This window comes from Alosa sapidissima, chromosome 22, assembly GCF_018492685.1.
Source record: "Alosa sapidissima isolate fAloSap1 chromosome 22, fAloSap1.pri, whole genome shotgun sequence".
In the NCBI taxonomy this organism is placed as follows: Eukaryota; Metazoa; Chordata; class Actinopteri; order Clupeiformes; family Clupeidae; genus Alosa; species Alosa sapidissima.
The window spans coordinates 13759582-13776717 of record NC_055978.1 but is presented as its reverse complement, the minus strand read 5'-3'; the positions used below and the strand labels follow the sequence as shown (position 1 = coordinate 13776717).

Genomic DNA, 17136 nt, shown 5'->3' with positions numbered 1-17136 from the left:
TGCTCTCAGAGAGGGGCACGTGTGTGTGTGTGTGTGTGAGCGAGAGAGAGAGAGAGACAGACAGAGTGGTGGGTGAGGGTATGTGTGTGTGCCTGAGAGAGCGGGAGGGAGAGAGGGAGAGAGAACTGGGGGAGAGATGATGCAGCAGAAGCTGCCAGAGCTACAGGTACATGCACATAGCAAAACCTCTGATTCAATAAACTGATGGGTTCATACAGGACTTAGACCTAAACTGCATTCTAAGGTTTTCCATCATTTTGTAATCCAACTGACTTTGTGGACTACAGAAACCCTGACCGAGCAAAAACACGTCACATGAGGGATGTGAATGAATCTGGGCCCAACATTATCAAACAGAGATGTTGGATTATTGCAGCCAAACATGCAAAAGTGGCCGGTCAGGTAGGCAATCCATTATTCCTGGTGCACTGCTACATTAATCCACTGTAGCTGGCACTTAACCCAATTAGTTCATATGAGACATTAGCTACACTGAGCCGCAAAATATACATGAGATTTAAATTCACTGTGAACAGATATGTAATTAAAATGACTTAACAGGATCTGTGACTGACTCTGTATCATTGCACTGTTTTGTAAGAAGAGAACTAAAGTCTCTGTGTATGGCATGGTACAGATGTAGAGGAGCTTTATGACAGTGTTTTGTCGCCATCTAGTGGTGTAGATAATATAGGACAGGTACTGGAAACAAGATTGTTTCTGTGCAGCATTCAGATCAGTGTCAGATCTGCTACACATGTAATATGATGTAATCTGGGCTGGTATTTGTCCCACATGGGACTGCCTGACTTGACAATTATAACAGAACAAAGACAGTTAATCTCTTGGAGGTTAGTCTGCCATGACCTCATTTCATTGTCATTTCAGGGCATCAGGGCACTACGTATTTGCGCACGGAGGGATTTAAGCACATCGATGCTATTAAATTATACATAAGGTGACCATGAAAACACAAAAACAATCAGAGTGAAAACAAACTATGACTCCACTTAATAAAGTGACAGTATTTGTTATTTTTATTTGATGATAGCCATTGAAAGATCAGGGCTTCCAGTTTAGCAGAATAGGATCAAGGTAGAAAAGGAACGTGTGCTACTTAGGTGTCCATTCAGGTTTTTCAGTGGATTAACGTGCAAATGGCAGACAAATCTATCACATGTTACAGGAGTGACGAGTGAAAAGAGTGATGTTAGGTCAACGGTCAAAAGTCAAAGGTCAGAAACGGGTGGATACACTTTTCATACGAGGTTGGTCCAAGGCAGTCTTCACCACAGTGTTAAATAAAATCTACTCAAACATCATAACTTAAAAAAAGAAACAGGGATCGTAAGGGAAGGTGTTAGTTTGGCTCACGTGGGTATTTACAGTATTACAATGGATGGACGATGTAAAAAATAAGATGTTCGACTTTCGTAGCAAAATATATGTACATTTACAAATCATTTTTTTTTGTTCTTTCACACGATTACTTCCTAATTTAAAAAAAAGAATGAACTCTTCACGACGACGTTCATTCACTTGAACACAACCAGCAGAAAACAACAGTCAGTGTCACAAATGAAATGCATACTTCTTTTTTTCTTTTTTAGCACGCGGGATGGCCATGCCTTCACAAATTCACTCCAGGAGTCTAGAACAGTTTTCTCTCTCTAGAGCTTCTTATTCCAGTATGTTGACTTGATGCACACCCCTTTCTTCTTTAACCTGTTGAGGAGTACGGTCACAAATATGTGATTAGAATGTTCGCGAACCGAGAGTTCCACATTATGATGTCACAATTACCCTCAGAGATTTTCCCCTTAGACTGTATAAGGAACACTGAAACTATAGATTGTTTGCGTAGAATTCTAGAAAAAAAGAGGAAAATAATTCACTCCTCAACAGGTTAAGACGTGAATGCAGATTAATACGCACGAATAAAAGTCTGTAAAAAGTGCATGTTGGGCACTCGAGCCTCGCTCCAGGACAAAAGAGACTGACAACACTGGACGGCAATGATGGGAAAAAAAAAATTACACTGGAGCAGCCAAGTGTCAAGTCTCTTGTAGTGCCAAGACCCCACCCCAGCACCACACCTTGGTATGGAGACTGACTAGGCAAAGGTATCCCATAAAAACAACAAAAAAAAAAATATATTACATCCTCACTGCTTGCTAATAGTCCAGAAACAGTGATTTTAAAATGAGATGATGAGAGATGTCCCTCAGAAAGGGAGAGAAGCACCATTCTGCTGGCCCCCTCCTCTCCTCCTCCTGTTTGTGTTCAGTAGTTAGGTGGTCACCTCCATACTGAGGGCCTGCAGCAGTTGATCCTCTAACTTCTTCCTCATGCTCCTCCGGATGCCATCCATCCGTCTATAGGGCTGGCTGCGCAGACCTGCATGGATGTATGGAAACACGCACACATAGACACACGCACGCACACACACACACACACACATACACGCACACACACACAGTAGTTGTAAGCAAACAGTATATCTTGTATCTTGTACAAACATGTATAAATTGCATTATAAGTGAGTTCTATGAAGGACTGAACTGCATCACACATCCCAACCCTTGGTACAGATGCAGTATGCATCTGCTAAATTACTTGAGACAGACGTTATGCCTCATACTACTTTCACTGAAACAGTGGAGTATTTGTTCTTGGATAACACATCTTTTCTAAAACAAGTTTGCTCTTGTACCACACTACTGTACATTTGAATGCAGTTCAGCACTTCACATTGTCACTGTTGCACATGCGCCATGTAGTTGTGGGATGAATGAACAGACGACGTCAGATGCTCAGATGCAGAGATGCAGAGATGTCCTCCCCTTTCCCACATGCAAACCCAGCGACTCATGCAGTGAGAGGAACGATATGGCGTGAATGAGGACCGTGGAAAGATGGACGGAAGAGAGAGAGAGAGAGAGAGAGAGAGAGAGAGAGAGAGAGAGCTGGTGAGTTCGGGAGAGACGGCGTTGGTAGGAAGAAGAGAAAGAGAGAGAAAGAGGAATGGACGTGAGAGGAGAGCGAGTTTCGGAAAGCCACCTTGTTGACGAGGAGGAGGAGAGGTTTTTGTTTTAGGCTAATAGTGGAAGTCCTCGTTGTGGGCGGGGTCACAGAAGAAGCGCGAGCCCCGTTTGGCTGATCGCGCCGTAAATGGGACAGTCTTCAGCACTGCAGCGAGACAACAGCCAATCACAAGCCAGAAATACAGCTACTGCTCATTTAAACAGATCACCTGGGACATGCTTGCTACATAGACTTAGACTTGCTATCCTAGTTCCATACATAGACTTGCTATCCTAGTTAGCAACTATTACAATAAACATGTACAGGTTTCTAAGGTTACGACTTTGCCCAAAGTAAAAACCTAGTCTCACAGATAAACTTAAATTACCTATGTTTCTTAGTTAAAAAAGCACACTTTTCCATAAAGAAAACCATGTAAACTAAAGACAAGTAAAAAAACATTTCTTATGAACTATGATTTCAAGCCTGGAACATTGATCTTTTTTAATTTCAGGTTTAATATGACTAATGAGGCAGGTTTGAATATGATGCAGGTATTCACTGATGTAGTTTCAAATCACTACCGGTACTTAATTTTAAGTGTCAAATGAGACTAGGAAATAATGACCACAGTGCAGACATTTTCATCCCTGTAAAACCTCACACAGGAAATGGACTGGATGTGTGGACATTTTCACATGTTAGATAAACACCTTTGTGTGTATGTGCATCCATGCGTGTGTGTCTGTGTGGGCATTCATGTGTGTAATACTGCAATGTGACTTTATCGACAGGTATTGAACTGTGCCACTGTTTGTTTGATTGTTTGTGTGTGTGTGCGCACACGTGTGTGTGTGTGTGTGCGCACACGTGTGTGTAGCTGGTGAGGTCCACTGAACCGTGCCATACCTGTGATGATGTCCTCGATGGCGCCATCTTTGCCCTCGTAGACGTGGCGGCTGTCTTTGCCCTGTTTGCGTCTCAGCTCAGTGATCAGGTCCTGCTGCTGACGCTTGCCCTTGTGAGATGGTGACTGTTGGAAAAGAAAATGGAGTCATCTTCGGCCAAGAACTACACTGTCAAAATGTTAAAGCATTCCACCCTATAGACCTATAGGCCTACTATTGAAACTACTGCATAATGAGTATCTAGCAGCTTTACAGAATCCTGTAAAAGTACAAAGAAAGAGTTGGTGACAGGAAGGTATTCTTGTCCACACAGAACCATTGTAAGTGCAAGTTTAATCAGATTGAACTATATATTATAAGGCCCTGTGTCCAACATTTGCGTTTTTTGCGCCGATGGTGGCTATTTTCAATACAAATCCTATGAAGTTCAGCATTCACAGCGCTCAGCACCCTAGGTGAAAAAAACCCCGCAGCTCTCAGAGTGCTGAAAGTTGAAATCTGTTCAACTTTTACAACAGTGCTGGGCTCGTCAATGTCACTTCTCTCTCGACGACCAATCAGAACTTCGTAACCTACAGTAGCAACAATAAACACTTGACTTAAGCGCTCCGAAAATGAGGTTGAGGGCACTGTCAGCGCAAAAAAAACGTGATTGGTGGACACAGGCCCTTAAATGTGCTGTGTATGAAATGAAAGGCAATGACCACACTATCCAGCTGTGTGTAAGCTCCCCATCTCCACCCTAGAGAACAGCGCTGTCCATCTAAGCATGGCACTGCTCTGAGGTTGATGTTGGGAACCAAACGCACCTGCTGGTCCTCTTGCTCCTCCATCATGGCCTCTTGTTCTAGAAGTTTCTCCATCATCATCTGCTCTTGCTTCTTCCTCTGCTCGTTCTCCTCATCCGCTTGCTGTGGGACACAAAAAACAGGTACGGTCAGTCCGGTCAAGTCCTTAAAATGCATCTTCTGTGTCTTATAAACATACCAGGCAACAGGACCCTTAAATGGAGACTTAAAACAGAACAAACAGCCAAACAGCACTCACAACAGCACAAACTGCAAATTTGTTTTAATTAGGTGGAAATGTATGCAAGAGTGGCTGGGCTGAGTGTGTGACATTGTGTTTGCTTACCCGGTAAGACTTGACAAACCGAACAAACACGGGGAAGAAGACGGAAGGTGGCATGGTCTTGGCACTCTCTCCAAAGAACTTCACCACATCATCAAACGCGTCCTTACAATGAAAAATAACACCATTAACATTTCGAAGTAATAAAAATAAAAAAAGTAATGAAAGTAAAAGTAATAAAAATATAAAAATATGAATGCAATGCAGAATGCAGTGCAGAATGCAGAGTGCAGTGCTTTACATTTGTAAACATGTAACACAATAATAGAGAAGAAAATAATAATAATAATAATAATAATAATAATAATAATAATAATAATAAGTCCTCACCTGGGCAATGCGAGCATCATCCTGCAGCTTCTTGAGGCGACCCTCTGTGTGGTGGGCGAAGTCCTTGAGGAGGGAGTTGTGTCCGTGCATGCTGTACTCGCGGCGCGTCAGGTCCATGCCCCTCTGCAGCTCTCGCACGTCCAGCAGCACGTTCTCCAGGGACACTGGTGATGTAAACACACGCACGGTTTTGGTCGGAGTTAGTTGACTGCTTTTACAACTGTTTCTCTTGATGAAGTTAGTTTTCACTGATGGGGTAATGGACAGCATGCAGTAAATACATATTGATACTTAATCAATACAAAAAAAAGACAGACAAGAATGGGTCAACTTTAATAAAAATAATCAAGAGGTCAACTTCACAGCTGGGGAAAACCCATTCTTGAGCTAAATGTTTCACATTTGAAATAAAAAATGCTTTTTGTGCTGGAAAAAAGTATGTCCTCTTACAGAGAGGCTACACTGGGTGCATAAAAATGCGTTCCACTCGCGGCGCATAAAAAACTATTTTAGAAGACTGGTCTATTTTTTTCGAATGTACACAGCGTTATCACGTCTGGTGTAGCCAGTACAATTGATCATTGTGGTTGGAGCAGACGCAACGCCAACGGAGCGCTTCAGTTACGCTCCCCACTGTTAATGGAGAAGGCTGGCAACGCCTACCTACCAATTAAGGACAGAGGAGGAAGAGAGAGACAGAAAGAAAGAAACAAGAAAAAAGGAATATGAAAAGAGAGAGAGAGAGAGAGAGATAAAAATCTCACCGGCGGCAGCTTTCTCCACGTAGTGCAGCTCGTTGTAGAAGAGAGACACAACGGGGTACTTCTCCTTCACCACGTTGGCAATGTAGTGCAGCAGAGTCAGCTTCCTGTCCGTGGACTTGGTCTCCAGCAGCTGCGGGGGAGGAGGGTGAAAAAGCCGGACCATGAATCCAACCAGCAGGACTTTAATTAGCCATGATGGAACAGCCACACATGCTTACATACATACATACAGTATATACAGTACATACATACATACATACATACAGTATATACAGTACAATACATAACAAATGCAGTATTCACATGGCCTTGAGCCATAGCAATATTCAACAGAGATCGTATCATATTAAAGTAAATTTGGAGAGGCAAAAGATGCCGTGAAGTGATTTGCCTTGTGTCAATGTTTACAGTGCATTACAGTAAATGCTCCTTGGAGAAGCTAACACTAGGGCAAGTAAGGACTAAGGATTAAGATTTATTGGAACATGTGACATCCTAAATTGCCAGTAGAATTTCAGAATACACGTTCACAAAGGGTGAACTCAGTATACTGCATAGCAGTGTTTCTCAAAGTGTGGGATAGGCCCCACTAGTGGGGAATAGAGACATGACAGGTGGGGCACGAAGAACAGGAGGACATTTGTCCTTATTGTCTTTTTTATTTGACAGGGAAGATCAAAGTAGACAAAATAGCCACATACAAACATAGGAATCATATACAGGCCTGCATGTACATTAAAACAGCATCAACCTACAGTATAGGCCTAAGTATGTTGTATGTGCAGGTGATGTATAGCCTATGAGTATGTCACTGTAGTGTGCTCACCAGATCCAGACTCTGTAGTTTGAATCCGTAGACAGCTCCCCTCTTGCTGCTGTTCATGTAGTTCCCCAGGGCCAGGATGATCTAAGGGAGAGAGTCACAAAACACACACAGGAACATGAATGCACACAGAAATAGAACTGCAGCCCAAAATAACTCATCAGAGACATAGAGACACAAACACACACACAGGACATAGTTTACCTCCAGAATTTTCTTCAGCTTCTGCGAAGACTTGATGGAGACTGAAGCAGCAATGATTGCATGAAGTTGCTGTGAAGAAATATTGTGGTGGTTAGTGTATATGGTTGTGTATGTATTATACACACACTAAGAACAAAAAAGGTTGCATGTAAAATCTTGTTTTTTGGCATTGACACAGATAAAAGAATCTCTTGCATGTGATTGCAGCCAAGGATTTTGATATATTATATTATCATATTTTTAATTTTTTTTACTTTTACTTGAGTTTGAGAGTGAGTAATGAGAAAAGGAACTTTATTCATTGACTGAATCTCCTCTTCATCAATCAACCGAGTTTTCCCACACCTTTATGTCCATTGCACAATTCATCTATCCATCTAAACATCCCTCCCCCCATCCAACCATCCCCCAACCACCCTCTTTTCCATCCACCCCTCCCTCCATCTCTCCCTCCTCCGCCTCCCCTCCATCCGTACCGGTGTGAGCATCTGCATGCTGTCGGTGAAGTTGCCCATGAAGGCCATGATGCTCATGCGCTGCGGCAGCCGCTCGATCTTGCTGAAGAGCATCATGAAGCGGTCCTCGTCCGTCAGGCCGTCCAGGGGCCGCCGCTCGCGCTCGTACTGACGCAGCATCTTCACCTCCGCCTCCGTGGGCATGAAGCGCATCAGGCACTCCACAAAGTCCAGGGGCACCGTGCGCAGGTCGAACCTGCGGGAGGACACGACGGAACACACGAGCTGTTCAGAGACTGGACACGACCGCCAACACACAGGCTGTTCAGAGACTGTTGTTCACTTTTGTTTGTTTGAGGTCAGTGTGGACCAGGTTAAAGGTTGTATCAGTGATTTCAGGCCCAAAAAAGGTCCAAACTTAAATTATCACATTCATCTATTCTTTCCAAACGATCCGCTAGCTGTCTGCCCCATAAGCAGGCCGTCAAAAAAACGTGTCTCTAGGCAGCCTAGGCTCCGAGATTTGTACACAAAAACAATTGCTACCAGCAAGGGTTGGCAACCCACTCAAAGGCAAAATAAAGTGTTTCAACCAATAACCGATGAGATGCGCGTTTAGGAGAGTTTTAATTGCAAGGGAGGGAGGGAGTAGCGAGCTAGCTCTCTGTTTTGTTTGAACATCAACAGAAGTGACGTATCCTCCCTGCTATCGCTGATACAACCTTTAAGGATGGGTTGAAAGTCCGACTTGGTTAGTTCTGAGAATAGGATCAAGTTAACCAAGCTGACAAGTAAAGACACGGTACACATTTGCTACAGTAGGTTTGTATATATAGACACTCTAAAGAATTCGTACTTATGGAAAAACACAGTAGAAATACATTACTTTTTATTTAAAGTAGAAATTGTAACAAAACATTTGGCGAACTACTATAACAAAGACCAGAGTCTGTCATTATCAAACCCTAAACCAAGAGAGTGGCATATGGACCATAACAACTTGCAGATAACACCTGTGGTTAAAGCAATTTCCTCTATAAATGGCAAACCTTTGGGACTCACGGCCCAATAGCCAGGAGCACAAACACAGTTTTATCAGACAAAGTTTCTCCCAAGTGCACTGTTAAATGCTACACAGTTTTCTTTCACTCACAATTTTAGTTTTGTTTAGTTAAAGTTCTTAGAGGAAAAGATCGAAGACAGAAAAGTGGATTGAAACAGAACATGGGACAGAGTTCTCTACATGAATAGGGGAAACTGAAAATGGGTAACTTACGTAGCTATTAGCTATTTAACAGTTATTAGCTATTAGTTTTTAAACTAATTAACAGTAGGCTATCATTAGGCCTGAGTAGGTATGTGATAACAATAGATGACAAACAGATAACAATAATTACTATGAAAAAGATTATCACGCCACTGGTGATATTCACCTGTCCTTTGATTTCAGTATTTTATAATTCTCATAAGACCATCTCATAAGACTCTCATAAGTCTATATTTCAGTCTTGCACTTTAATTTAATGTTTATTGTCTATGGCTATGTCCATAGTATGTCTATGTCTGTATTTAAAGCATGTCTATGTCTGCATGGGAAAGTAAGAAACGAAATTTCAATTCTTTGTATGACCAGTGCATGTAAAGAAATTGACAATAAAAGCCGACTTGACTTGACTTGACTTGAAGACCAACTCACCAATGTCAGATCCATACCCATTTTTCACAAGTGAATACAAATGAAATGTTTATAAGTTTTGGGACGGGTCTCATTCCCACTGGTCCCCAAGGATACCATTACCTTCTTCAATTGCCTATTTCTCTCTGAACATGTATATTTGCAGCGCTATTACACTGTGGGCAAAATGGTGCTAATTTCAAGCTGTCTGAAAGTTTGATAAATGAGTTCCCCAGGAGGCGCTGGAGCTATTTTGCATTCTGACCAGAGTTTTGCGCTCTGTTCAGACTCCATAAAGGCAGAGGACAGAGGAGCCGGAGAGAATACCAAGTTGGCATGGTAACCCAAGGTGAACACAGAATGGAGTTCTTTCAGAGTTCTCTCCATTTCTTTCAAGTTTGGAAACCTTGACTTTAACTTTAACGGTGAACAAACCCACACGAGTCTAAATATCTTCCAAGACCAAATATAAAATGCAATACTAGTCACTGAAAGAACTACATAAAGCAGTGTGTCATGAAATCAATTAAAATGACTTGGCCTGCAAATGTTTCGAAGAGTCGTGATAACCAACTGAACCCACCCATGGTTTAGTTCCCACATTCTGATAAGACAAGGTCTTTACCATAGATATGAATACATAGATACCACATTGGACTCGTATTCTGTAGGACATGTTCAATCTAGAAGCGGGCAGCACTCACGTGTGGATGGCCTTGCAGATCTCCTCTGGACTCTTGCCTGCCTTGCGCAGGGTGATGGCCAAGTTCTTGGCCCTGTTGGCCTCCAGCAGGGACACCTTGTTGGGCCCCTTCTGTGGGGCCTTCTGCTTGCTCAAGGTCATGTCCACTGCCGGACCCTGGGCCTTGGTCTTGAACATCTCCTCAAACTCATCCACGTTCAGGTCCTGGAAAGGCCAGACAATGGAATAAAGTTCAGCAGACTGTCAGGAAAAGAATGCTCAGCAACATTCCATATGTCAGGTTATCCATATTACGGTTTATCACTCTGCTTTTAATTAGGCATGTTTAAATTGAAAGTGGAAATTGTGGAGGAATCCACATTCTGAAATGTAAAAATGTAGATTGGGCTAAAACATAAAAGACAGAGAAAATAACTTCATTCGTCAGCATGTAAATATCTGTTACAATTTGTTTCTTCCAGCTGTTGTGATCATCACTGTAATTATCAAATGATCTGGCAGCTCCACAGATTGGCACAGACAGCCGTTTGACAGTGACATATTGATATGTGAATTGACAGACATACAGCATCTGTCTGCACAAGGTCATGTCCCAACACCACCCGCCGTACCTCCAGAATGCGCTCGTCATCAATCTCATTGAAGACAGTGCCATTGATCTGGTTGGGTTTAAGGGCGACCCAGTTGAACACTGGCATCCGGAACTTGGTCTTGATGGGCTTCTTGATCTTAACGGCTAAGAATCAGAATCAGAATAAGCCATCAGAACATTCATAACGTCAGCTTAAATCCCATGAGACAGTGATATCGATTAAAAACGGAGTGGTCAGGAGGTTTGTTTGGAATGGAGACACAGATCTCCACAGAGATCTTTCACAAACAGTGTGAAGACATAAGACGGAGGGTAAAATGGCTGATGGACACAGCACCATCACAACACAGTGGAGTGTGGAGAAAGAGATTGGAAATTTGCAGAAAGGAAACCTACAGAAGAGCTTGATGGGTCCATCTTTGTGTGCAGCGAAAGAGAAGCAGACAGAGTCACAGGTTTAAAGAGGAAGAATCAGAAAGCACAAGAACACATCATTGCTCTCCAAATAAATAGTTCAACATAAAAAAAAAAAACTGACTACTGCCTACTTTGCTTCCTATTTTATATAAGGGACTTTACATCAGCGTGAACTACCACAATGAGGTATCCATTAACTGCAGAGGATTCAGTTTGTTGCATATCAAAAGAGGAACCTATAAATATGGCAAAACCTGGCACCAGTGTGGAACCATAACGCAAGTTCAGACTAGATGAAAGCATCGACTAAAGTCTTATGCTCAACATTACAAACAGATATGAATGGAGTCTATGTCCGTTTTCTGTGTTGACTTCGTCCTTCCTTTTGTCTATTCACTTCATGCTAATGAATACAGGCGCAACAGATCAATGGATGAAGCTGCCGTGTCCATTTACGTATGAAAATGGACCATAAACTCGTCTTAATAGATAATAACTCAAAATGGCCGTTTCAGATAATTGACTTGTTTGTTATGCCACATATTCACATTACTGGTACTCAGGAGTCATATATGCTGGACAAATCAGGCCCTTGGAGGCTTTCCGCTAGAACTAGGGCTGAGAGTGTTTTATCGACTCGTCTGCAATGTACCTGTGAGTCCAGAGTTGAAGATGACCGTGGGGGAACCACAGCCAGGAAGAGGGGGTGCGATGGGGGGAGGAGGGGGAGGCAGGGGAGCAGAGATCTCCAAGTGGCCAGAGAGAGGTGGAGGAGGGGGAGGAGGAGGAGGAGGTGGTGGAGGAGGTGCAGCAGCAGCTGCTGACGGCCCGTTTTGTACTGAAGAGGAAAGAGAAAGAAAGTAAAAAAAATGTTAACTATATTATGAAAGCAAGTGACTTCACACTTTTCAACTTGTACTTTTTTCTATAAGTTCAGCAGAGGTTGGACGAGATACACTGCAGATGCAATTACTTACAAATGGAGTCATGTCATCTACTCTCACGGAAATGTCTTGTTATACTGTTACTGGTGGCTTGATGCACATTTGTGATCAGACATATCAGAGGACCATTGAGTCACACAGTAGCCACTTACCGATCTGACCAAATGAGGGTATGGGCATCCCCCCGGAGCCAGGCATGGGTGGAGGTGGTGGAGGAGGTGGTGGAGGTGGCGGAGGACCAGGGGTCAGTCTGCCTCCATGAGCGCCCTGCGGCAGCCCTCCACTTTCACCAGGACCGTACAGCCCCATTCCACCCGCTCCCCCTAATCCGGAACATTCCGGCACTGGGGACGTCATGAGTGCGTGCAGGGAGGGTGGCGGGGAGGGGAGCAAGGTGGAGGAGGTGGCGGCACAGGTGGCGGCGGCTGAGGAGGAGGAGGCGATGGAGGAGGTGGAGGCACCGCCCTCACTGCCACTGGAGTCTCCGCCCTCGCCGTCGCCCTCGCCCCGCTGGGTGATCTGCAGGCTGCTGCGGCGCTCCAGCTCCGTCAGCTTCTTCTCCAGACGGCTCTGCCGCTGGATGGCCTCGTCCTTCTCGCGCACCATCCGCCGCAGCGTGTGCACCTGTGAGCTGGCGTCTCGGTACACGGCCTACAAGTGTGTGTGTGTGGGGGGGGGGGGGGGGGAGCAGAGGAGGGTGAGGAGGGGACGCACAGACCGGAGGTGGACAGAGGAAGAATGGAGAGTGTTGGAGTTTGGTGTGTGACACTTTCTTCCGACTGCAGTTTTTTTTATGTTTGCAGGGGTTACTACTACTGCTTACCACAGCTACTTTTGATTTCAAAATTATAGCATCGTCCCCTCTCATCTCTGATTGGCCTGTCACCCTTTGTGCCCGAGGGAAATGTTAGTGTATTGTTGTGTGCCTGACTAGTATCTCAGTGAGATGAAACTGAACAGAGGTTCTAGGTGGGTGTGGCTAGGTAGGTGGGTGTGGCTAGGCTAGTGTGTGTGTGTGTAGGGGTAGGGATGGATGTAGAAACTGTTCCCAGCCTCAGATAATGAAGATCTGAAAGCAGCACTCTCCTTAAAAACAACTGGTGTGTGTGTGTGTGCGTGTGTGTGTGTGTGTATGCCACATAATAACTCACTTTTTGTCTATAATCTTTTTTAAGAGATATGTGCAATTAAAATAGTAGGGATGGATGTAGAAACTGTTCCCAGCCTCAGATAATGAAGATCTGAAAGCAGCACTCTCCTTAAAAACAACTGGTGTGTGTGTGTGTGTGTGTGTGTGTGTGTGTGTATGTGTATGGTTTTGTGTGTGCAGATTTGTGTGTACATGTGTGTGTACGTGTGTGTGTGTGTGTGTGTGTGTGTGTGTGTGTGTGAGTGTGTTCCATGTGTGCGTGTGTGTGTGTGTGTGTATGTGTATGGTTTTGTGTGTGCAGATTTGTGTGTACTTGTGTGTGTACGTGTGTGTGTGTGTGCAAGTGTGTGTGTGTGTGTGTGTGTGTGCGAGTGTGTTTCATTAGACAACTCACTCGAGTGGACTCCAGCTCCTTGTTCTTCTGCATCAGCTGCTTCTCCAGTTCCACGATCTTGGACATGGCCTCATTTTCAGTGTCCAGAAGCTTATCGGTCAGCTGCAGGACACATATTTCAACAGTTAGGACGACATCCAACCGCCTGCTCATTTGGAAAGGGATTTGCCCATATACAAATGTTAAGTATCACCATTAAGCTGAATACAGTTGTTAGTGAGGGACGTATATAGCAAAATCATTAGAATCCCGTCAGCTTAATTGCTATTAGGGATGATTGCTTGTTTTACAAAGACAGTGCTGTGGGGTAAATGAACTGAAGCTCTGAGAATGCCTATAATTGCATATGAAATCAGGAAATACTTTAGAAAACATAGGGAAATTTAAAAGGAAAAACAAATAAAGAAAATAAAAAGAAAATAAACACTCTTCTTAACATATATACTTCATACATGTTACTTAAAGATAAAGGTCTAAGTCGCCAACCAATGACAATCTGTATAAGAGTAAGTGTTTTAGTGTGTGTCTTCATCCTCACTGTTTACTTGTAACTGAGTTTATGGCTGTCTACAGAATCTATGCTAGACTTAACAGACAGTGTGTGTGTGTGTGTGTGTGTGTGTCTGTGCCGGCTCTGACCTGAGACACGTTCTCCTCCAGCTCCTCAACACGCTCCAGCGCTGCGTTCTTGGTCTCGGCATCCTCCAGCAGTGTGCCCACGTCGAACAGGTTGTCCAGGTAGGCCTGGATCTGCACCTGCAGCTTATCACTCTCCGTGTGCTTCAGCCTCTGCAGGGAGGGAGAGAGAGAGAGAGAGAGAGAGAGAGGGGGGGGGGGGGGGGGGAGGGATAGATGGGAAGTGTCAACATAAGATTGTTTTATGTAGTAAAATAACATTTTAAACTGTTGAAAAAGGATGTGTGATGATGACCATGAGGAAATGGCATCAAAGCACAGTGTAGATAATATACTGATTTGAAATACAGCCAATAGAACTTATAGATATTTTTCTTTTACTGATGAAATATATGCTGTAGAAGCTCTATCAATGTTCGCATACTGCTTTTCACGCATGTTCTTTACCTCTAGATACTCGTCCAGTGAGAGCTTGGTGAAGTCATACTGCAGATGCACTCTGAAGTTCATATCCTCAACTGAGTGCACAACTATGTTGATGAACTGCATGCAGGCAACCTGTGCATACAGGGAAAACACTATTTAAATGGTGTATCCAGGATAAAACAAGCAATAGCATAGACCAAGCACTGTATTATATGTTACTATAGTTAATAAAATGATATGATCATCATGGTATTCACTGCAAAGAGTTTTTTAAAACCAAAAAAGTATTAAAAAGCAATTTCAAAATATAATTTTAGGCCCTACTGATCATGTACCATGAAGTCAATGTTGTTGTCCTCATTCTTAAAATGCTCCATTAGTTTCTCAAACCTCTGCGACTCAGAGCACACCTAAGACAGAGAGAGAGAGAGAGAGAGCACCATTCATTAGTGTTCAGTCCCCATTTCATATGGAAATGTTACAAGTGCTAAGCCCACTTTCTTACCTCCTTGAAGTGGTCGAAGGCAGCCAGGATTATCTCATGACCCCCACGCACTAGACACACAGCGGCCAGCAGCTCCAGCACCAGAGCCTTAGTCCTGACCACAAGATAGAGATCGACAGACAGAAAGAGAGAGATTGATGGATTGAGGGAGAGAAGGGTGGGAGAGAGAGAGAGAGAGAAAGAGGTGTGAGGGAGAGAAAGAAACAATCTTGAGGTCTCGGGGAATCTTGAGGTTGAGAAAGAATGAGCAAGAATGTTTCTTAACCAAGGCGAGCACTGGGGACCCTTAACACTTCAGGGATATTTAATAGCCTCAACATCCCTCTGGTTCACGGTCTTCCAAGCATCCTCTACAAGGGCGGAGTCACTGATAATCTTATCTTTAACAAAGTAAATGGTCAGAATGATGTGGGATTAAAATTGGTATTTGGTGATGCTCAATCTGTGAATGAATGACAATCTGCCAGGTCCTCCACTGGGTAGGTCATTTCAGAAGGCTTTAATCGGGTTGAAACAGCCTTGTGAAGGGAGCTTATCAGACAGACACTCGATGAGTGATGGACTCTGTTGTTGTACTGTTTGTGGATCACTTTCATCAGACTAGCTGTCAGTGGGCAATTTGCCAGAGATTACTGTGTGTGTTCATGTGTTTGTGTGTGTGTGTGTGTGAGTGTGAATGAGAGAGCGAGGTCTCGTGTCTTTAATCAGATGGTGAGTTGAGAAGCACACATGATTGCAAGACAGATAAGAGAAAACTCCTCATCAGCTCAACTCACAAGAGGGGTCAGATGCGGGTACTTCACAGATAAGGTGAGGGACTAATAAGTATGTGTGTGTGTGTGTGTGTGTGTGTGTGTGTGTGTGTGTGTGTGTGTGTGTGTGTGTTGTGTGTGTGTGTCATTGTTTGATTGTGTGTGTGTCATTGTGTGTTTGTGTGTGTGTGAGTGTGTGTGTGTTTAAAGGTGCTTACCTGGGATTTTTATTGTTGAGGCTCAGAGCAATTTCGTTCACAGCGTGTGGATGGGACATGACCATATTAAAACCGTACTACAGAGAAAGACAGGAGTAACAAGGGATTAGGAGAGGAACAACAGGAGTACGAGCAGGTGGAAACACGTAGAAAGGGAAAAGCTGATAAATGGTGTTATTTGTGCAACATCAAATGGAACTCGAGAGAATCTAGCAGTCAAGGAATGGTCCACATTCTAAAACAGACCATCTTTTTATAGCTTTCAACTTGCTTCAAAACACACATGAATCATTATTATTACTCTTCTTCTTACGTTTCTTATTAATAATAATAGTAATAGTAATTAGTAATTACTACTCAGGTTAGGGTTGTTTTAGTATTAATAGTGAAACTAACATTAGTAGTAATACTGACAGTACTACTAGTAGTAACAGTGTCATTAAAGTGTATTACCTGGTAGTTCATGATGGCCCTCAGGCACATGATGCACACATGCACGTCGTCCTTCTTACACACCAGTCTGGAGTTCTTCAGTGTCCTGCGGCTTGGCAGGGTGTTGGACCTACTGTTATGGGACATGAGTATGGGATGCAGAGTGAATGAAGTAATCTATATGAGAACAACAGCAAACTGAAGACAATATAACAGATGGTTATCGAATGGAACCTGTTCGAAAAATTTAATTTGTTTGATGGTGAATGGCAACTTATGATGATTTAGGTGTCTCATATCAATACCACTTCACATAAAAGCTTGCATTATTTGAATGAAATTGAATTTGTGGTACACTAGAACTTAATTCACTGGGATAATTAGATTTTCCACTCATTTCACTTTTCCTTATAGCAATGTGAGGCGACCCGAGTTGCAGTCCAGTTTATGTGACATCTACATGTACAGTATCATACAGTGTGTGAGGTCATACCTCAAAGAGTGACGGGTGGAGCGAGGTATGTTGCTGCCACTAACTGGAGAGGGAAGGTTACTGTCACCATGGAGATCCTCAATGGATCGACTCCATGGAGTCTCCACAGAAACCTCCGGATTGCCCTCCGGAGCATCACCATCAAACCTGAGAAAGAACA

The 17136-nt window shown here is 43.4% G+C and overlaps 1 protein-coding gene and 2 long non-coding RNA genes across 6 annotated transcripts in view; 2 read left to right on the top strand and 1 right to left on the bottom strand.

Annotated features, from left to right (window-relative positions):
• The first annotated feature begins 2027 nt into the window (after window positions 1-2027).
• LOC121697083 lies at window positions 2028-3986 on the top strand. Of its 2 annotated transcripts, XR_006026386.1 has the most exons (4): window positions 2028-2123; window positions 2291-2407; window positions 2781-2969; window positions 3905-3986. It is a non-coding gene; the product is annotated as an uncharacterized LOC121697083 (long non-coding RNA). The 2 variants fall into 2 exon arrangements; XR_006026385.1 differs by lacking the exon at window positions 3905-3986 and having other exon boundaries at window positions 2781-3891.
• Window positions 2096-17136, bottom strand: part of fmnl2b (formin-like 2b) — a 20173-nt gene continuing 5132 nt past the window's right edge. Inside the window, exons 6-28 of one of the 3 annotated variants that reach the window (XM_042078364.1) lie at window positions 16977-17123; window positions 16505-16616; window positions 16052-16128; window positions 15082-15175; window positions 14912-14986; window positions 14598-14708; window positions 14154-14303; window positions 13515-13616; window positions 12123-12621; window positions 11679-11864; window positions 11006-11026; window positions 10629-10753; window positions 10019-10221; window positions 7661-7895; window positions 7185-7253; window positions 6984-7064; window positions 6158-6287; window positions 5394-5557; window positions 5067-5168; window positions 4742-4843; window positions 3934-4057; window positions 3061-3189; window positions 2271-2397 (exon numbers count right to left, since the gene is read on the bottom strand). In XM_042078364.1, coding sequence (XP_041934298.1) covers window positions 3098-3189; window positions 3934-4057; window positions 4742-4843; window positions 5067-5168; window positions 5394-5557; window positions 6158-6287; window positions 6984-7064; window positions 7185-7253; window positions 7661-7895; window positions 10019-10221; window positions 10629-10753; window positions 11006-11026; window positions 11679-11864; window positions 12123-12621; window positions 13515-13616; window positions 14154-14303; window positions 14598-14708; window positions 14912-14986; window positions 15082-15175; window positions 16052-16128; window positions 16505-16616; window positions 16977-17123 — 3001 coding nt within the window. In that variant the 3' untranslated portion in view covers window positions 2271-2397; window positions 3061-3097. Of the gene's footprint in view, window positions 2398-3060; window positions 3190-3933; window positions 4058-4741; window positions 4844-5066; window positions 5169-5393; window positions 5558-6157; window positions 6288-6983; window positions 7065-7184; window positions 7254-7660; window positions 7896-10018; window positions 10222-10628; window positions 10754-11005; window positions 11027-11678; window positions 11865-12122; window positions 12622-13514; window positions 13617-14153; window positions 14304-14597; window positions 14709-14911; window positions 14987-15081; window positions 15176-16051; window positions 16129-16504; window positions 16617-16976; window positions 17124-17136 lie in introns of all 3 variants that reach the window. The other 2 variants (XM_042078366.1, XM_042078365.1) reach the window with 2 other exon arrangements.
• LOC121697084 lies at window positions 3985-5075 on the top strand. The gene is made up of 3 exons (XR_006026387.1): window positions 3985-4252; window positions 4679-4863; window positions 5012-5075. It is a non-coding gene; the product is annotated as an uncharacterized LOC121697084 (long non-coding RNA).